The 22,053-nt window shown below is 37.6% G+C and overlaps 2 protein-coding genes across 3 annotated transcripts; one reads left to right on the top strand and one right to left on the bottom strand.

Moving 5' to 3' along the window:
• Window positions 1–1,440: 1,440 nt before the first annotated feature.
• Window positions 1,441–14,820, bottom strand: LOC133525986 (probable cytochrome P450 301a1, mitochondrial). 2 transcript variants are annotated; one of them, XM_061862439.1, is made up of 10 exons: window positions 14,248–14,820; window positions 13,671–13,902; window positions 13,107–13,300; window positions 5,903–6,101; window positions 5,676–5,740; window positions 5,508–5,623; window positions 5,062–5,228; window positions 4,402–4,467; window positions 4,081–4,294; window positions 1,441–2,192 (listed from the first exon to the last, which is right to left on the bottom strand). In XM_061862439.1, exons 1-10 carry the CDS (start codon window positions 14,699–14,701, stop codon window positions 2,079–2,081), a joined length of 1,821 nt encoding a protein of 606 aa, XP_061718423.1. In that variant the 5' UTR covers window positions 14,702–14,820; the 3' UTR covers window positions 1,441–2,078. The 2 variants fall into 2 exon arrangements, with proteins under 2 accessions (XP_061718423.1, XP_061718424.1); XM_061862440.1 differs by having other exon boundaries at window positions 5,508–5,608; window positions 14,248–14,819.
• A 199-nt stretch (window positions 14,821–15,019) lies between these two features.
• On the top strand, window positions 15,020–20,397 carry LOC133525982 (probable N-acetyltransferase san). The gene is made up of 3 exons (XM_061862436.1): window positions 15,020–15,171; window positions 15,314–15,637; window positions 16,117–20,397. Exons 1-3 carry the CDS (start codon window positions 15,164–15,166, stop codon window positions 16,313–16,315), a joined length of 531 nt encoding a protein of 176 aa, XP_061718420.1. The 5' UTR covers window positions 15,020–15,163; the 3' UTR covers window positions 16,316–20,397.
• Window positions 20,398–22,053: the final 1,656 nt, after the last annotated feature.

Below are 22,053 nucleotides of genomic sequence, written 5' to 3'. Positions count from 1 at the left end.
AGGGATCTCCAAACCCCGGCCCGCGGGCCAAATTCGGCCCGCCAGGCGTTTCAATCCGGCCCGCGGACACCCAACGCGACAGCCCACGGTCCGGCCTGCGGGAGGTTGTCAAACTGATCCCGGGCGCCAGGGGTTCAGCATTAATTGAGAGTGAAACTGTTCTTAACAGCAACAACTAGACCCCCCTCCCCCACCCGGCCCAAAAACCGACAGTGGCCCGCGCGAAAGTTTCTGGGGTGCAATATGGCCCTCAGGTAAAAAAGTTTGGAGACCCCTGCTTTAGTCCATGGCGGCAACATACTTGCCATCATACTGCATGCAAAAATGCGTCTCTACTATAAGAATTATGGTTCGAAATCTAATGACTAGAAAGGGTAGTTTGTGTGTTTACGGCTAAACCAATTTTTACGAAATTTTGTATGGAAATAGTTGGTGGTGGAGACTGAGAGTTTTTATATCAGAAATCATTCTGTTTTATAAAGCTTCGGGCAGAATAGAAAAAATTATAACCATTCTATAATCTGGTAAAATGTTGTCTCGTCTACTTTTCTATCTAATTAGGATGTTGAATAGAAAAGCCTTTGTTAGGTTATTTGCCTAGTTCCTAGAATTTTTTATTTATTATTAATTAAAGCTTTATTTGTTCTACAGTCAGTTATTTTTATTTTTTTAATTCTTTATCTTTGTTTTGGGGCTGACTGCAGATCCCATCTGCTGGGTGAAAGCCTCCTCACTTTTTCTCCACTCATCCCTGTCTTTGGCTTTTTGGAGCCAGTCTTTTCCTGCGACGGAGTAGATGTCGTCTATCCACTTCTTTTTGGGCCTTCTTCGGAGCCTCCGTCCTGCCGGTCCGGTCCATTTTGTTGTTACTAATGTCCATCTTTTGTCCTTATATCTGGCTACATGACCTGCCCATTGCCATTTTAGATGAAGAGCTTGTTGAAGAGCGTCTGTAAGTTTGGTCGTTTGACGTATTATTTCGCTTCTAATTTTCTGTATTTTCCTTATATTCAATATACTTCTCTCCATAGATCGTTGACAGGTCGTTATAGCTTTACGTACTTTCTTTGTGTATGTCCAAGTTTGGCTTCCGTAAGTTAGACTAGGCAGGATACAGGTGTCCATTACGATTTTCTTATGGGCTAGTTCCTAGAATTGTATTATGCTAATTTCATCCAATACCATAGTCATTTACGATACAAGTGCGAAAAATAAGAAATTCGTAACGAGTGGCGATAAATTAAAACATGACCGAAGGGACTGTTTTAAATCGACACGAGTTGCGAATTACCTATTCGCACATGTATCGTACAACGTTTTACAGTACATGTGACGACCCTTTAAATTTTCGACATAGTTACAAAATGTGCAAATTTACGCACTAGTGCGAAAAAGTAACACCATATGTACTGTAAAAATACTTATGTTAAAAGAAAACTATTTTATTTCAAATAACATTTTATTACACAATATTAACAAATTTAGTCTAAGTGCTAAGACTGTAAAATAAATTAATTTGAAAAAAATTCACATTGTCTTACATCATTTTCATTATACAATAATAGATTATGCTTAGAGCTTCCATAGTTCTAATCAAGGACCTACATTTAAAATTCAAGCCATTTTCTACCATGCTAAACTTGTTGAAGTAGTGATTATTTGATAAAGTTAGATACTTGTGATTTTAATTTATGATAACTGAGGTAATTTATTTGCTGTTAGCAATAGCAAAATGTGTTTTTCTACATTTTTAGACAAGTTCCCACTTTTTCCATATTCAATTTTTTTAAACACATCTTGTTGGATTGGATACCTACCAGTTATCAGATAGTGATTGGCATGACGAATTGGGCATAACAGTTAACTTAATATTGAGTTAATTCCACTAAGACCTGTGTTGAATTGTTATTTTACTATTTTTTTAATCAAACAAAAATAAATTTAAATTGGCTTTTAACTCTTTTAACAAATATGGATATTAAATTATTGAATAGCCAAACAAAAGTAGGTTCACAAAATGGTAAAATAAGAAAACTAAACATGTAAATTCACATACAAAATAGTATTATAGCATGTTACTAATTATTTCTATCTACAAACCTGATCTTCAGTGGTTTGTTAGGTTTGGAAATGAATTGCTTTGTCGGCTTGATATCTCCGTAGTGATATTCCAGTTTGAACTTTTTCAATATCTGAAACAAGCAATATGTGATGTCAGTTGCTGTAGTTGGCTGTGTGCACGACTGTAGCGCCTGATTAGCGTTTGTGGGCCACATTAGTTATTTAACCTTTCGTATTGTGGATAAACGTGGATGAGCGCATTCATTTTAATTACTTAGATTAGAGCTCAATACCTACTAACATGGATCCGCGTTCCGGCATATAAAAGTTTAAACATTTGATTAATGTTAAATAATATGAAAATTAAGACCCACAAATTTACTGTCTAAAATATTTCTATATACACCTCTATTTCAAATTCTCTTTGCTATTGTGTAGGTCAGGGGTTCCCAATCTTTTTCAACATGCGGCGCAGTTACAAGTTTAGTATTTTGCAACGGCGCCCTTGTAAATTTAAAATCACGGTCGAAAAAGAGTGACACGGCGCTATATTATTTACCGATGCGAGCGCTCAAATAGGTACCCGAGAATATTTGTGGTTTCGGATGATGATAGAACTCACGGCGCCCCTCTTTACTTTCTACGGCGCACCAGGGCGCCGCGGCGCACACTGGGAACCCCTGGTGTAGGTAGTTTGCGCGGAAAGAGTTGTGGAATGTATGAGGCCCAATACATTCCACGACTCCGTTCTTTCCGAACAGAATAATTATAATTATGAAAGGTAGAGGCAAGGAACAGAAACTCCCTTAGGCAGAATCGTTGCAAAAGTGTCCAGCTGTCAGCTATAAATAATAGTTCCAAATCTCTCCAGAGTAGCCAAGAACCTAGGCGTTGTTGACGGAGTGAAGCGCGCTGTCTATGATTAGACTTTTTTCTCAAGTATTCTAGGTATTGTAGCGCCACCTATTTATGGTTTTTTGTCAGACACTTTTTAGGGTTCCGTAGCCAAATGGCAAAAAACGGAACCCTTATAGATTCGTCATGTCCGTCTGTCTGTCCGATTCTGTCACAGCCACTTTTTTCCGAAACTATAAAAGCTATACTGTTCAAACTTGGTAAGTAGATGTATTCTATGAACCGCATTATGATGTTTACACAAAAATAGAAAAAAAACAATAAATTTTGGGGGTTCCCCATACTTAGAACTGAAACTCAAAAAATCTTTTTTCATTAAACCCATACGTGTGGGGTATCTATGGATAGGTCTTTAAAAATGATATTGAGGTTTCTAATATCATTTTTTTCTAAACTGAATAGTTTGCGCGAGAGACACTTCCAAAGTGGTAAAAAGTATGTCCCCCCCCCCCCGTAACTTCTAAAATAACAGAATGAAAAATCTAAAAAAAATATATGATATACATTGCCATGCAAACTTCCACCGAAAATTGGTTCGAACGAGATCTAGTAAGTAGTTTTTTTTTAATACGTCATAAAAATTAAAAAAAAAAATTTTTTTTTCATCAAACCCATACGTGTGGGGTATCTAAGGATAGGTCTTCAAAAATGATATTTAGGTTTCTAATATCATTTTTTTCTAAACTGAATAGTTTGCGCGAGAGACACTTCCAAAGTGAAAAAAAGTGTGTCCCCCCCCCTGTAACTTCTAAAATAACGGAATGAAAAATCTAAAAAAAATATATGATATACAGTACCATGCAAACTTCCAACGAAAATTGGTTTGAACCAGATCTAGTAAGTAGTTTTTTTAATACGTCATAAATGGTACGGAACCTTTCATGGGCGAGTCCCGACTCGCACTTGGCCGCTTTTGGTATTTGTAGATTCTGTTCCTTGCCTCTACCTTCCATAATTATATTATAATAATAGGTATAATTCTCTTGAAATTAGGACTTTGTTATGACGAATAAGTTGAAGTGAATTTTGTTGTTTTAGTTTGAGTATTGATTATGCATCTAAGGATTATTAAGATAGGTTATAATTATAAAGCGGAAAGATCACCTGGACTGTAAGCAAAGACATCATGGCTTCAGCCATACTCTGTCCTAGGCACTTTCGGGCCCCATAACCAAAGGGGATGGAGGCAAAAGCATGATAATCGCGAGACTCTTCCTTGAGCCACCTCTCTGGATAAAATCTGTCAGCGTCATCAAAGTTACTCTCTTTTCGGCAGGTATCTTGGTTCGCCATAATTATTAGAGTACCTTTCGGGATACTGAAAGGAAAATTTAATTTTTTTAAATGTCGCGATGAAAACATTTTGAACGATCGCAATTTGAACTAAAGCAGTTTAATAGGATTTTAGTGATTTTACCAACTCACTTGTATTTATCCAATATTATGTTCTTTGGCAGTATCCTGGAAACTATTGGCATGGGAGGCACCATTCTAGAAGCAGAATAATAAGCATACAGTCACGTCTGAAAACCTTGACACAATCGGAGTGCCAAAAATATGGATACACGACCTTATGGCCCATATATTAGGGTAGTGTGTACATATTTTTGCATATCGCTCCTTTAGTTCTTTAGTTAAGTTTAGTTAATAGTTTATATGGTTATAATTTATCCTAAGATATTTATACTTAAAAATAATCTCATGATTACCTCAAGTTACCAAAGGAAGAGCGGTGTCTCCCAACACAAGCATTTATTTTGCTTACAGGGAGACTCCATCCCTTTGATCATAATTTATCGTGTTTTTGTTGAATAAAGAATTTTGTATTTGTATTTTTGGCACTTTGTCCGTATCGATATTTTCAGACGGATGGTATTGATACAGTATTTAAATTAATATTTCAGGTGCGCATTAACAATCTTGCATGAGGGCATTTTGAGCCCGTTGGTGATTGGCCAAGTAGTAAAAGCGCTTATTTCATCTAAACGGTCGCCGGACACTTTTTGTAAGGAGGCCGACAGGGTTTCCGGCCCGGCGACCGGTTAGATGTAATAAGCGCTATAGTAGTAGGAGTATAACAAATACCTCAATGTCTCTTTAATGCAGGCTTGGAGGTATGGCGTGTTATCTTTGAGCGTCTGCACACTCGTCATGGAGCTGGTCACTAGGGCATCAACTTCTTGCATGAGGATGTTTTGTGCCCGTTGGTGTTTCGCCAAGTAGTATAATAGGAAAGATGTTGATGATGAAATCTTGAAATGAATTGTGTAACGTAGACAAATGATTGTTACAATATTAGTAGTTTATGTGACTGTCACATAATGAAAGGCATTAAAATACGAGTGTGGGTTTATAAAATGCGCTAAAAGCGAGGTCATACCATTGTGAGAGATATTTCAATGCTAATTATGGCCATGAGAAATATTCAAAAGAATGCGAATAGTTTTCTTATTATATATTTTTGGGACTAACCCTCGTAGTACACTTAATTAAGAAACTAGCGAGCGCCATACAGCAGAGTGGGATCATACCGTATTGACTCCAATCAGCAACATATCCATCAACACAGTGGCTACATCTTCCACGTTCAAAGGCTGCTCCACAATCATCGCCGTGGCCACCGACTCCATACCTAGAATGTGGCGTACTGTTGTAAAATATTTGCTTTCTGTTTATCTTACTTATTTATTTGAGCTTACCTTTCTTGAAGGAGTCGTCGCCGCTGCACGCTTCTCTTGCTTGCAGCACGTGCTTACCAATCAAACTTGAAAAATAAAACAGAATGTATAGGGATGATTATATCTATCTTTTCGTTCATATGGTCTGCCATGGAGGACAGGACGGGCCATTTAGTTAGAATAGAGCAAGGAGCCCCCTTCCTTGGCGACGCCCTTGTTTGAGGGAATTCATATTGAAGGATTCTTACCTATCTATAATATCACAATGCTTCCTTAGCGAATACCAGGCAGGGGTACTAAACAGTTTCCACATGTGGAATCCCGACTCGCACTTGATTATGGCGTCGGTGGCCTTTTCCAAACTGTTGTACAGCCATGATACGTCATTCTGGTTGTATATTATTTCCGTCTCCAACATGTTGAACTTTTGCGCAAATAATATCAACCCTTAAAAAGAATAAGAAAATAGTACATTTCGATGCTAGTGCGGAAAGTATGTCATATGACATTTCCGCTCGTGTATCGAACGACGTTTTTAAATACAGTTGCGATAAAATAAGAAAAAGAACAAGTACCTACTTTTTTATGCTTGTTCTATAAGACGGAAACAATTCAAAATATAAAATATACTATTAATTTGACTTGACCGTTATTCGAAGCTTATTAATTGAGAGAGGCACGTCGTTTCCCGCCATTGTATTGCTATCTCTTTTCAACGTATGGCTATATTTCGCTCTTTTCCCCCACCATTAGTGGACCACCACCTGGCAGTGGGGATGAGTTTTACTTAAATGAAATCCCAGAATGGCTCGTCATTGGCGTCTCGTTTCCCGCCGCGATAGGTCGTGCTAACAAAAAGTACGACTTTGGTTAAATTAGTTATTTAAAATTATAGCTCCAAGTACAAGCATAATATCTAATTTTAAAAGTTTATAGTTACGTGCTCATTACCTGCAAGTATCTAGTAAAAGGTTACCTATTTGTGACAACTTATTCACGTAAGTAATCTTCGAGTAGCTATTACTTTGTTTCTACTCCATTGCACAAAGAGTTTCGAATCTACCCTTCACATTTGTTGAAAAATTATAATTATTTAAACGGTTTTTACCGTTCGATTCTTATTGTTGTTTGTACCTATTGTAGATTATGGATGATGTAGAAGGAAAACCTGAGGACAAACCGGATGTCTCGAAAACAAAACATAAGCGTGTATCAAGTGAGTCAAGCAGTAGTGATAGTGACTGCTCCAGTTCCTCAGACTCTTCAAGGTCGGATTCGAAACGCAAGTGCCGTTATCGCAGCAAAAAAAGGGGGGGCCGTAAAAAGTCCCGTCGCAGGCTCCATACATTAACTAAACAAGTAAACGAGCTGCGAGCACTTGTTAATCCTGATAATTATTACACTCGTCACGATGATTGTGATGCATATTCCGTAGTTTCGGACAATGTCAGTCGAGAACTTTATACCGAAGCGGAACCTCAGCCAGGCCCATCCAAACCTTTTGTTTTGGGCCTCGGTACCAAATTAAAGGAACCAACAATTCTTGAAGCTACAGAACAGCAAATAAAACTTTTATGCGAGGTGCAACGCTTCGATAGTAAGGGCTGGAATGACATTCGCTATTCCGAAACTCAGAAAATCTATAGTAGGTCTCCAGGTTATACTGATTTGGAGGTTAATGAAGAGGTTAAACAGTATGACACTTATCCTCATTTGGTGCATTCTGACAAAGCGTATGGCGCCCTTACGTTTTGTTTGATAAAACAACAAGAAGCCCTGCACGCTGCAGTGGCAGAAATACTTGATTATACTAAGTCAGGTGGAGAGTTTTCGTACGAAAGCTTCCGTGATAAGGTAAGTAGCGTCCTTTTGGGCGGCGACCTTTTCAAAGTATCTGAAGACATGTTACAACTCGTTTGTGGACACAGAGCATATCAAGGAGCCTTTGCTTAAGGCGGCTATACGCAAGATACCGCCATCCAGTTCGTCGCTTTTCAACACCGAAGCATTTACCGCTAAGATTGAGCACCATGGTGGAGTTCGTAAGTGTTTCTGGCCTCTCAAAAAGACCACTGTTTCGCAAACAGATGAGTTTAAGGCCACTACAGGCGCTCCCTCGCAGGGAGCAGTGCCTCATAAAGTGCCCTCGCAGGGCTACTGCAATCATCCACATGCAAGCAATACTTGTAATGCTCATGCTTGCCAAGAAAATGCTGCCGCGCAGCCATATCTTCCCCAGCGGGGTAATTACAATCATAACTATCCTTCGCAAGGATGTAACAGTGCATTTAAGAATGGGTCCAGTGGTTCCTTTCGGGGACGTCGGTCGAGACAATACCAGCAAAGGCCCCAACATCAGCCCAGAATCGCTCGAAAACGAGGAGCTTCCCCCGCGGGGTACAGATACAATAAGAAAGGTAAATATTGACATGAGGTTCAGGGCAGGCCGGCTGGCACAGTTTTACAACATATGGGAGAACATGAACGCACCGGACCACGTGCTATGGATGTTAAAGGGGTATCGCATACCCTTCTTTCAGAAGCCACCTCTGGTTTATCCAAACTGTTGCGGCAACAATCTCAAATGCCCGCAGTCAGCCGAGATGACGCAGATCATCAATCAAATGAAGGAACAGGGTGTGCTAGAAGTAGTGGATCCGTCTCCCAGTTTCATATCAACGATGTTTATAGTGCCCAAAAGCGACGGCTCGCCCCGGCCTATTTTCAATTTGAAGGCTTTAAACCGGTATGTAATAACCGAAAATTTTGGATTGATAAACGTGCACCGCGTGCCAAATTTCATTCAGCCGGAAGACTGGTTATGCAAGGTAGACTTGTCCCAGGCGTACTTCCATCTGCCGATAAGCCCACCACACAGGCGATTTCTACGCCTTATCTATGGCCAAGAGCTCATGCAGATGACCTGCTTACCGTTCGGGCTCAGCACTGCGCCGAAAACTTTTGCGACCTTCACCAATTGGGTAGCGCAGGTTCTAAGGGACATGAATATAAGGATAATAGTATACCTCGACGATTTCCTTATTGCTCACCAAGACAAGAATACACTGGCCAGGCATGTCAAGGTGGTCGTAAAGAAATTAGAAACACTAGGGTGGTTGATCAATTATCAAAAATCTCAATTGACTCCCCAAAAAGCACTGGTATACTTAGGCGTCTGGTGGGATGCCTGGGGAAACCAGAAACGACTTCCAGAGGAAAAGATCCCTATTTTGATAGGCAAAATTCAACTGATGCTTTCCGCTGCGAAAACCAGCCGGAAAAATTTAGAGAGGTTAGTGGGACTTCTAAACTTCGCAAGTTTTACGGTTCAAAAGGGGAGGTTGAACTACCGAGCCCTACTAAACCTTCTCAACTCTATGCCACGATTTTCAAGCCGGACTTATGCCATTCCCGACAGGGTAAAGGAGGACTTGATGTGGTGGTTGCGTATGCCTTCGCCAATCCATCTGCCCCCACCATCGCACTTCTTAACAACAGATGCGTCAGACCTGGCCTGGGGTGCCCAATTAGACGATCTAGCTCTGACTGGATTTTGGACAAAATCGGAGCAAATGCTACATTGCAATCAGAAAGAGATGCTTGCTGTTCAAAGGGTATTAGAAGGTCACTGTCAGTACCTGAGCAACTCTACAGTACTTGTCCAATGCGACAACAAAACTGTGCTAGCTTACTTACGCAATCAGGGCGGAACAAAATCAAATCCACTCCTGGAATTAACATTTCAGATATTTTGCATCCTAGAGCAATATCGCATCCATCTGAATTTAGTTCACATTCCGGGAAAATACAACAGCCATGCAGATCACCTGTCGCGGCTTCGTCAGGCCCCGGAGTGGCATCTGCTTCCGGGGGCCTTAGAGAAAGTATTTTCAAAATGGGGTGTTCCCCAGATCGATCTGTTTGCGTCTCACAGGGCGCATGTAGTGACGAACTACGCCTCACTGGACCAAAACGATCCGAAGGCATTATTTCACGACGCTTTTTCACACGTATGGAATTACAACCTGGCCTGGGTGTTTCCACCTCCATACCTGGTGCCGAAAGTGCTAGCCCATCTCAACCAAGCAACGGGCACGTATCTGCTAGTAGTACCACGATGGGATCGCGTTTATTGGAGAGCGGACATCAGGTCACGCGCTCTAGCAGCTCCATTCACTCTGCGGTCCCTGGAAAGGTTCCTTATCGACATCACGACGGGATTGCCACCACCGAAAGTTCAGGACATGGTCCTAGAAGTGTGGAAGTGTGGGGGTGGTCAGCGAACTTAACTGACTGGAATTCTGATCAATTAAAATTGCTCGAACAATCTTGGCGTACGTCTACCAGAAAAACTTACGACATAGCGTGGAAGAAATGGGTGGTCTGGGCTACTAGTCATAAGGTAGACTATAAGAAGCCATCAGGTTCAGACGTAGCTAAATATTTGTCAGACCTTCATTTGATACATAAACTTTCGTACAGAACTATATTGCTTTACAAGTCAGTAGTGTCAACTTTATGTAATACTGAGGATTCTGGCCTATTAAGTTCACACATTCTTGTTAAACATGTCCTTAAATCAATTGCTTTACAGAAACCTATTGGCCAAAAACCACCTATTTGGAATATTGAAATTCTTCTCGATCATCTGAATAAATGTAAAGTTAATTTAGAAAGCCCTTTCGAATCATCTAGGCACACTGCTATGTTACTGCTTCTTTGTTCCGGCAGACGAATTCATGATTTGACATTGTTGAAAACTGATTGTCAACACTTTGTGCAATCTGATGATGCTATTGTTTTTTGGCCGACATTTGGGTCTAAGACGGATTGCGCTGATTATAGGCAATCGGGATGGAAATTGTTGCAGAACCCTGACTGTCAAAACTTGAATCCTGTGTTTTGGGTGAAGCATACTATTTCCTTATTGAAATGTAGGCGTGAGTTAGCCAACATATATGATTTATTTGTTACTCTAAGAGGTGATGTTAAAGGTGCTTCCCGAACGATCATTTCGGGATGGATAAAAAGCTTGTTTAAGGAAGCAGGCATTACTGCATCCCCGGGCAGCATTCGCTCTGCTGTGGCATCAAAACATTGGGTGGACAATTTCCCTGTAGACGACATTCTAGCGCGTGGTAATTGGCGCTCGGAAAATACTTTCAGTCGATATTATAGGCGTGAAGTGATGCCTGTATCCTCTACTGTTGATTCTGTATCACACTTGTTTCAACCAATTAAGTAGAAAACTAATCTTATAATAAAACTGTGATGATAAAAATTTGTCTGTTATAATATATATAATATTCTTGAAATAAATGTTTAATTGCTGAATCTAAGGTATTAATACATTTCTGTTCTGTCAAATTTATCATCACGTTGTAAGGTCACATTGGCGTCTTCTTTTCCACCACCACCAGGCGATAACAAACAGGTCTCAATTAATAAGCTTCGAATAACGGTCAAGTCAAATTAATAGACGCGTTTTACCTACCAATAAAACGCATATTAATTTACTTACCTTATTCGAAGCTTATGAGTAAACTCTGCCTGGTGACATTCAAATAATTTCGAGCCAATGACGAGCCATTCTGGGATTTCATTTAAGTAAAACTCATCCCCACTGCCAGGTGGTGGTCCACTAATGGTGGGGGAAAAGAGCGAAATATAGCCATACGTTGAAAAGAGATAGCAATACAATGGCGGGAAACGACGTGCCTCTCTCAATTAATAAGCTTCGAATAAGGTAAGTAAATTAATATGCGTTTTATTGGTAGGTAAAACGCGTCTATTATTTCCTAAGTACTAAGTATCGTTATTTACGATTATTTGTGTATCGTATACTTAAATATTTTAAATTGTGTGAAAACAATATCGAATGTTGCCTTTGGAAACTTAAAACATTCTTGTAGTAAGTAGTACGCCTCTGCTTTGACAGGCGTTTCATTTCAGCAGCTATTCCGTTCCATTCAGACAACTTATTAAGAACGGTTTTTCAATATTAAAAAATAAACTAGTTATAATGATGAAATGTAAGTAATAAAATATGAAATATGCATATATTTATTATTTTTACATTAACAGTAGGTTTCTTTGTTGATTACGACTTTTAAAGGAAACTAACATTAACACTCATGAATTGGAACAAGTGGAAAAGTAAAAAGCACTGGTTCGCGAAATCCAACTTTCCGCACGCTAAACAGCTACGTAAAGTAGCATTTTTTGAGCAACTGTATTAAAATAATACATTACGATACAAGTGCGAAAATTAGGAAATCCAAAACGAGTGGCGATAAATTAAAACACGACCGAAGGGAGTGTTTTAAATCGACACGAGTTGCGAATTACCTATTCGCACATGTATCGTACAACGTTTTACAGTACGTATGGTGCTACTTTATAGCACCAGTGCGAAAATTAGCATATTACGTTACTGTGTCGAACATTTGACGGGCCATATGTACTGTAAAACGTTGTACGATACATGTGCGAATAGGTAATTCGCAACTCGTGTCGATTTAAATCACTCCCTTCGGTCGTGTTTTAATTTATCGCCACTCCTTACGAATTTGCTATTTTTCGCACTTGTATCGTAAATAACTATTACAGTACATATGGCCGTTTAAATGTTTGACACAGTAAAGTAATATGCTAATTTGCGTACTAGTGCGGTAAAGTAGCACCATATGTACTGTAAACGTGTTTTTTTACATTTTCCTACAGTATGTGCCAATCTCAACAAATATTATAGATTTGAGAGTTATCTGTTACAGTTTCACGTCTGAACTATGGAACCAACCAATTTTGCAGACTCAGTCTGCCATCAGATGTATCTGAGCGGCCAAGGTGTTCACAAATATCTGAAAGTGCACGCTTAGATATTTTTGAGCACCTTGGCCGCTCAGATATATCTGATGGCGACTGTACGAAAGTTCAGCTCTCGGGATCTCCTATTTTAGTATTATATTGTTTGCTAGGGATACACTTCATTTTTATAGGAGGAAAATGTATATACCTACTGGCTGAGTCCTATTAATAACTGATATTCACTTAACCCTGTACCAGGCTGACAGTTCAAAAATGACAATCGCATGTCAGTCTTAGGTCTTAGGTTGCCTTTTGACCAGAGATTTGCAATGCTTGCTATGCTATGTTTTCATACATTTGAAACGCAGCTACACTGTTTGAAGTGCCGCATGTGGGAAATATATATCCCTTAGCCTTTTCGTTAAGCCTGGGAAAGGGTTAACGAAAAAAAACTACGAAAGCTCTGAACCGATTTTGATGAAACAAGTATAAAGCTTGTAATCTAAGCTTTTTTTAAAACCTAAGGGGTAGAGAGGGGTGGTAATACATACCTAATTCCCTGCAGCAGACATCAGCGGCAGAGTCGCGCGCACAACTGGTAAAACAGAATTTTGGCCATGGTTAAAGGAAATGAAAATGACGTACCCATACAATCATACGTCCATTTATGCAGTTCCTTATACAGATCCGTCTTCAATTCATCCTGATGGTTCCTCTGCGTGTAAATCTTCCGCGAGAGGACGTCACATACATCCTTGAGGCTCTGCATGTTTTGAGATACTGTCGTATGCAGAGGCGCGCATACTTGGGACCTTCTGTGGGCCCAGTCTTCACCTTTTCTGTTAAAAAGAGGGTGGTTTCAATAGTATTTAGAATTCTAAAACTTAGTAAACTTCAGTCGCAGTGGGCAAAGTACATTTTTTGTAAAACCAATGGCCACTGGCTAGGCTCTCAGCATGGGAAGGCCCCAAAGAGGTGAAGCGATAATCTGGCCGAAATCACAAGAGGTTAATGAATAGGGTAGCGCATGTTTCCTAATTGTAGTGTTGTGTTAGATCATCTATTATCACTCATAAGCTATTTTTTAAAATATTCCAGACACCTACTAAACTTATAGTTTGATAGTACCAGAATTCGTCCTACCGTTTGTTAATGTTTACCTATATGAAATAAAATAAAAAACAGACAATGTGAGAATGAGTTACTAACATAGAATAAAGTCCCAAAATACTGTTCTTCTCGACGCGGTACTTGTCCAGCGAGTCAAGCGCCGACCTCACGGGGTATTCGCCTTCCATAGAGAAAACCTTCTGTATGTGTTCAGGGTGGTTCACGAACACGATGTCAGCCCCCACTGGGCTTACGAAACGCACCACGGGTCCGTACTCGTCGAAAAGTGCGGACATGTTTGTGAAAGGGTTTTTCAAGTTTATATAGTTACCTGAAAAAGTTACGATAGTAAGAGGGGGCTAAGGTAAGGTCCTAAAGCACTTCATCATATTTGAGAAATGGGCCAAAAGTAGACGGCAGAAGAAGAGGCGCTGTAATTCAAAATTCAAGACAAAAGTTGCTTTATTATAGTTTGAGGCTTAGTGTCTACAGGCAAGTATAACGGTAAGCATGGTAAGGTGATAGTTTTCTGGCTGTGAAAATGCTCAACATAACATTTCCTACTATGCTAAAAATTTACATGCAATGTTGTCTAGGTACGATACGAACAAAAGCTAAAATGCAAACATTTTTGACAAATAGCACATCTACAGTTAGTATATAGGTAATGTTTTACTTATGTTAAATGCTAAAGTCAGAAATCCCGCAGTCAACTGCGTTCCAATCTGAAAAGAATATTGACGCAGGTTGGAAAAATATTTTAAAGCTTTAGGCCCCGGTACGTGATCGAAGGACAAAACTTCAGTATTCGTTCTTGATAAAACCATAGGAACAACGCGTGGAGCTGGATATATATCCGTAACCATCTCATTAGCTGAATCTATTTGAATTTCAGGATTATCTAATTTATTCGGCATTTCTTGAGCCTTCACTGATTGCATCCGGACAAACGTCGAACATATTTTCTTCTGGCATAGGTTGAAGATTATATTCGTTTGAACACAGCTCAATTTATTTAGCAACATTTTAGTAAATTTTAGTTTTGAAACAGAAATATTTATCTTTGTTTCCCGACTGAAACACGACCCAAGTTGACATTGGAATACAAACAAAAGAAGGTGAATAATCATTTGAATCTTGGCGCCATCTTAATCTGTCTATGGTTCGTCGTCACTCTACTTAAATTTGATATACACGAGAACGTCTTAAATTTGTAGTAGTTTTTTGATTTTGAATAATGGCAATATTATTTTTAAAAAAAACAAAGGCGTATTTACGAAATGCTTAAAATAAAACGTGTTCATTATTTATATTATTTCACTATATTTTTTTTACCAATAAATGCAACAAGTGAAAATCTTATGTTATGCTTCAGTTGATAAAATAATTATAATCTATAAATAAGTGAGTGAATGTTGCGTCGAAATAAATTTATCTGTTTTACCTATCACGTTTGGCTTTAAGGTTCCAAAAAACTCTTCAGTAACACGATTGTTCGGAGAGTAGTAGATGGCGGGAGTGATCTCCGTGTGATATAACTGTGTTAGATTAGTTTTTAAATTTTTAGTGTATATTATAGAATAGTTATAAAAATGACTAGGTAAATGTGCTATCAAAGTGTGAACATGTTTACTGCATCGTATATCTTTATCACCCAGTAGATAAGAGATTTTGGTTTGGAATAGGTATGTCTGACTTCTATCCCTCATATTTGCTATAAAAGATTACCTTTGCCTTTTCAGAGCTAAAATAGAACTAGGCGATGTGACGCCTCACAATATAAAACAACTAAAAAAGCTTAACACAGTTGTATTCCCCGTGTCATACAACGATAAGTTCTACAAGGATGTATTGGAGGCAGGTGAATTGGCCAAGCTAGTTTACTACAATGATATTGTGGTGGGTGCAGTTTGCTGTAGGATAGACACGTCGGAGAACTCCCGGAGATTGTACATAATGACGCTAGGGTGCCTGTACCCATACAGAAGATTGGGCATTGGGACTCTCATGGTGGAACATGTGCTCAAATATGTTGAACAAGAGGGCAATTTTGACAGCATTTTCTTGTAAGTACACTAAATATAAGTGAATATTACGTTACCAGTTACTTAATTATATAGATTCAGAAGGAACCAGAATTTATGCTGTCTGAAGCAACTATAAGAATATGTCTTATAGCATAATTGAAGGTTATGTTTGTATGTATTATAGAGATTAGTGCTACACCAACATAACCTTAACGATCAATAATATTACGAAGAAATCAATAATATTGTAATGCTTTCTTTCATTAAGTAAATACCTTGTTTATTTTTGTCCCTTGTTAAATTTAGATGTGAGGCTTCAAAGGTTCTTGAGTGTGTAAGAAATAAAATAGAATAACAACATTATTACTTCAGTAATTTCACAGATTCTTCAAATCTATATTAAGCTTTGCTTGAGTTTTTTTCCATGATTCCATGACTAATAAGCTCTCAAGATCAGATAAAGATGTAATAATTCAAGAATTATTAAGAAAGCTAAAAAAACATACTCACTTTTTCAGACATGTCCAAGTAAACAATGAAGGTGCAATAGATTTCTACAAGAAGTTTGGCTTTGAAATTGTGGAGACGAAAGAGCACTACTACAAGAGGATAGAGCCAGCAGATGCACATGTGTTACAGAAGACCATTAGACAACCTCAGAGTGCTCCCCTGTCTAATGGGACTGTGCCACATGCCAAAACTAATGGGCATGATTGAGCTAGAATGTGTAACTCGGTATGTACAAAAAGCTGAAATTTCCATTGTATGATGAAAATAGTGCTATGACAGGCTTCATACAGTTGAATTATTATTAGTTGTTGCATATTTATTTGTCTGTTTCTCATCAAGTATTTTGTGGCAGTTGAAACTACAACTGCTACTGTGCTATAACTGAAAAAGGTACTTTTTAGTAGAAAGTAGGTCTTCCGTTCCATTCTAATTTGAATCTTTATTTTGATAAATCTAAATGGTATGTCTTGGCAAGTTTTGATGTCTGGGCGGCTAGAGTTTAAAGCAACATGGGCCATGGCAAGTTAAATTAGTAGTGCTAACTGTACTTTTTTATTTATTTTTTTATTTATTAGAGCTCCATTAATCTAAAGAGAATTTTATAGACATATATATTTTAAATTTTATTTTATTTTTCTGCCTTAGACCCCTTCTAGGTAAAAGCCTCCTCCAACTGTCTCCATCTGTCTTTGTCTTTTGCTATGCTTTGCCATTCTTTGCCCACAGTAGCAAAAATTTCGTCCTGCCATCTGGCTAGTGGATGTCCTCTCTTTGTAGAGCCCTGGGGCCCTTCTCATTTGGTCACCTTTCCTGTCCACCTCCTGTCATTGAGCCTTGCCACATGACCAGCTCATCTCCATTTCATGCTCTCAGCAAAGTGTAAGGCATCAGTTACTTGTGTCCTTTTTCTAATATTGGAGCATCTTATTCTGTCTTTTAGTTTTATAACAGTTTTGAATGATTCACGGTTAGTTTCACTAGACTTACATTGACCGGGATATATAAACGGTGATTACCTCTTATATATTGTTTTTATGGAGCTCCTGATATTTCGTTGAAGTTAAGTGCATCTTGTTCACGAAGTTAAGTGCATCTTGTTCACGGGTAACTGGAGATGGCAGGTGGGTGTCAAAGTTGTGTATACCGCAGCTTGGTCTACCCTCAGTCGTGCGCGTCGGCTGCGTTTGCTTTCAACATTACCACTGATAGCGTCCACACTTGTTAGTCTATCTAAGCACACCACACTCACAGTGTCACTACGCATGTTTGATAAAAGGTAATCACGGTTTATATCCCGGTCAGTTTTAGTTTTATGCTTAAACAGTACAGGAAGTTGTGATTATTTCTTAGTGACTGACTGTACTTGTTTGGGTTCAATTGCTGTTGTGTCACAATGTCTTTCAAAATATTCTAAAATAGTTTGACTTTGTATGATATAAGCACACAAATGCTTTTTGGATTTTTTTCTATATTTTCGTAATTTGGTTTCTCTATTGATTTTATATGATTTTTTTTATCTAGCCTATTGCCACAGCTCATAATTCGAATTAGTGTTAAACTCAAATTTTCTGGACAAGTATTCTATTCCTGTGATAATTGTATATTGCTTGGTAATTTGAAGGTTATATAGTGACATTTAATAATAATTTAACTGACAGAAGTGTTTACTACTTGATACAGTGCAAGAAATCATCATAGAAAGGATAAGGTCATAATTGTGAAGCGAAGTGATACAACATTTGTATAAAACATAAGTCACTCACTAAGTATACAGACAGTCATAAATTAATGTTAAGCCAGAGGCCTACAAATGTAACTTTGCCTGTGTGTCAAACCAATAAGATAGGTGTAAAACAGAAAAAAAATACTAGCCTTATTTTAGCCTATGGGTTCCCAAAGTGTGCGCCGCGGCGCCCTGGTGCGCCGTAGAAAGTAAAGAGGGGCGCCGTGAGTTCTATCATTATCCGAAACCACAAATTTTCGCGGGTACCTATTTGAGCGCTCGCATCGGTAAATAATATAGCGTCGTGTCACTCTTTTTCGACCGTGATTTTAAATTTACAAGGGCGCCGTTGCAAAATACTAAACTCGTAACTGCGCCGCATGTTGAAAAAGATTGGGAACCCCTGGCCTATACACCATGGCCTGGTAAAAACCCAACAGATTTCGAAGGTGTTTTTGACCACATTTTGAGGCTAAAATGTCATACAAAGTTTTCTGATATTGTCTTGTTTTAGAGACAATTCTTGTGAAAATTTGTTTCTGTAATAACTTAGTAAAAAACACCTTTTTGGTTGCAACACTGCCTCTATGTGACTTGGTGTAGACATACCCTTGGTTTGGTTTGTGTACTCACAGACATTAAAGTTTTAAAGGAAACTTTTATATCTAAACAAAGAAAAAAATACTTTTTCATTGTAATTTTTTTTGACAAGATGTAAAAAGAAATAACATGTTGTGTGCAGAAAAATAAAACAAAATTTTTGTTGCTGAATTTGACCAAAACTCACATAACATTTTTCGGATTTTACCATCCTACTTTGTATAGGTACAGTCAATGTATGAAATATTGACACAGAAAAAGTGCCAAAACTATGTATACACTACCATATTGCCCATACATTAAGGTATTGTGCACATATTTTTGGCACTTTGTTGGTGTCAATATTTAATACCTTAACTGTACATAGATAGCACTTTAATTTATGTGGAATATCCCAATAAGGTCTTGTACTCAATATTTTTCACTAGTTACTTAATATAAATGATCTGTTAGAGATCATTATTTTTTACAGACAACATGCAATTTTTACTTGTACATTGAAATACATAAATGAAGTAATTTTCATTATATTTCTTAATTTATTCAATTTTTTACTTCAAGCAATAAGGAAAAGCATACATACATTTAAATAAATAAATGACCTTTTAATATTGTAGACATGAAAAAAGGCTAGTTCAATTTTACTGATTTCTAGGATTTAAGTTTTAGCATAATATGAAATTTATTACTGGCAATAGATATTAAAAAAAGATAACTACATACTCAGTTTAAAAAATTGTTTTAGCATTGTGTACAATGTAATAATGGAATTAACTTTTTTATGTAAGAAACTAAGTAGAATGTCTTTCTGGCCTCTTTTGGATTGACCTAACTTGACTTCATATAATATTCGAATATTTATTGGCATCCACAAGAAAATAGGGTAAACAGTTTCATGGCAAAGTTACGCTGTTGGTTGCATTGCAATATATGTTATAGATGGACTTAAGAATGTGGTTGTGGAATTTGAGGCCATACAACAATAGATATGACTGAATCTTCTCTAATTTCAATGTCATATATTGTACAGAACACAATAATGATAAGTTCAAACATGTTGTTGATCTAATGTTTGCAATTTAGTGTTAATAGTGACAATGAAGGTGGAATGCTTGATATAACTTTATTTTTCATAATATTACATCACTTTGTTTGATATTATATCACATCATTGCAAAAGTATTGACATAACAACTTTTATAAGACAAACAAAAATACTGTTGCTCAAAAAAGTCATTATATCAAACATAAAATTTGTACAATATTATGTTATATCAAACATGGCGCCCAACTATTATTTTTAAAACCTTCGCAGTTGTAATTAAGTCTTCATCATTTGAATGTGTAAAATATAGGTTAATCTTGGCTCTAGGCATTCTGTTAACTAAACTGATCGCATACAAGTAGGGTTTGTAATCCGGATCCGAAATGTTTGAAATCCGCGGATCTTCCCATACTTTCCAAATCCGTCGTGCAAACCCTACATACAATACAAGTGTACATTTCGAAATATTTAAAATTTAAGTAAGTTTATGGTATAAGGAGTTTCCATTTTGGTACCCAACAGTGTCCCTTAATATTCCCTAAGTTATCAGGATTTACCTCGCAATATTGTTTGATTTTAATGCATTTGTACCGGGAACACCTTGATATTATGTAAGTAATAAAACACGATCTTATTTAAAAAAAAAAATATTTTTTTAGTTTTTACTTGCACAGCATAGGAATGATGTTCATTAATTTTAATCCCTTGTTGATTTGTTTTGAAATTTTTGCTCTGTTAAACATTACTGATTTTTAACGTGATGAAATTTTAGTGTCTGTAAATTATTTTATACTGGTTAGACATGTTTACCAAAAAGTCAATTTACCTATCTGAGTAATGAATGTCTGTTCTGTAACCTATTTGTTGGATATCATGTTCACTACTACCTTAGGATTAGTGTAATAAACCTGATTAACATATCTTTGGACTTTTATTTATTGCAATAAGTACAAGTTGTACTTATCTGAAGCCCGACCAGAAAAATATGATCATTCTCAAGAGGACGCTGTTATTCTCATGTATAGGGTGACAGTTCAGTTTAGTATGAAAAATGTTGTTCCAATGAAATTCCGCTAAATGGCGCGTGATCATATATTACTGGTCAGGCTTTATATGTGAATAACGTGCAGTTTGTTTGTCAGATGGTTTTTATAAAATTGATTTTCTACACTTTAATAATCAAAATATAGTCGACATCGATCTAACGATGGCAGCAGCACACTGCGGCGCCCGTTGACTATAATCAGTGCACGATAATTGTCAAAAAGTGGTATAGAAACGAATGTAGCTAATTCATCATTAAAAAATAAATTAATCTATCCTACGGATGTAGGTCTCCCTTAATATTGACCGCCACAGAGTGCGGTCTCGTGCAGACCACATTCACAGACTCCCTGCGACCCTCCGTCCCAGGGTCGTCAACGCAGAAGGGACGTCGGTCGCAGGTCGTCGACGAAGCGATCCGTCCATCTAGTTGGAGGCGTACCCACGCGCTTTCCAGTACGAGGTTGCCACTCGAGGATTTGATAGCCCCAACGGTTATCCGTTTTCCTGGCCACATGGCCTGCCCATTGGCAATTCAGTAGTGCAACCCTACAAACAAAGTCGGTGCCCTTGGTTCTTCTACGAACACTTTCATTTCTGATTCTATCACCCAGAGACACTCCGAAAATATAGCTCTTCATCGCACGCGGAATAAGATCTCTTTCAAATTGTCCGATCCGATATCGGATGTACTACAAAGAATAAAAAAGTGCCTTTTCATATTTTATTTAAAGTCGTTTAAAAGAAAGCGTTTAAGAACTTGACGCCATAGGGCATTTCCTAGCAGCTGCTCTTTTTCAAAGGTTATCCGATAACCGATTATTTGGTTTAAATGGTCATCACTAAGCTAAATTCACGTCGAATGGCTTACTTAGCCTCCTTAACGCCCACGCCCAGCCATACAAGACAAGTCCAAAAGGCAAAATTTGAACCAAACAAAATTAATGCAACCGTTCCAACTGAAAATTATTTGAATTTCACTGAATTTAATATAGGGATGGGGAAACATAATAAAACAAATTTAATTAGCGTTAATTTATATTCGAAATACTTTTGAGTTTATTGTTGTTAGCATAAGACATCGTATGATATCAGTGACTAGTTTTCTACTTTGGACTTAAACAGCTTGGTCATATTCTATATCAATTATTTTATCTATCGTTAACATTTCCTTGTTAAGGCCGGTGTTTCTTTAAAATTTTAAATATTGGGTTCATTTCGATACAATGAATTTCTGTAGTCAACAATATCGATTACTTAGTCATTTTATTCTACAAAAATATCGTTAAATAGTTTTTTTTACAATCTCATACATAGACAAATATAATACAGTTATTGTGTATTCTTATTTTATTCGTGCATAGAATACTGACAATAATGCTTTCAAAGCAGCTATTCACTATCACAGATATTGTTAAACATTGCATTGACATTTCAATAATTTTCACGTAACAGGAAATATGACATTTAAAGCAATTAATTTTAACAACGAACAATAATTAAAGTACCATATACGTACTTATGACAAAGTTA

The sequence above is a fragment of the Cydia pomonella genome, chromosome 15 (assembly GCF_033807575.1).
Source record: "Cydia pomonella isolate Wapato2018A chromosome 15, ilCydPomo1, whole genome shotgun sequence".
In the NCBI taxonomy this organism is placed as follows: Eukaryota; Metazoa; Arthropoda; class Insecta; order Lepidoptera; family Tortricidae; genus Cydia; species Cydia pomonella.
This window is presented reverse-complemented; position numbering and strand designations above follow the sequence as displayed.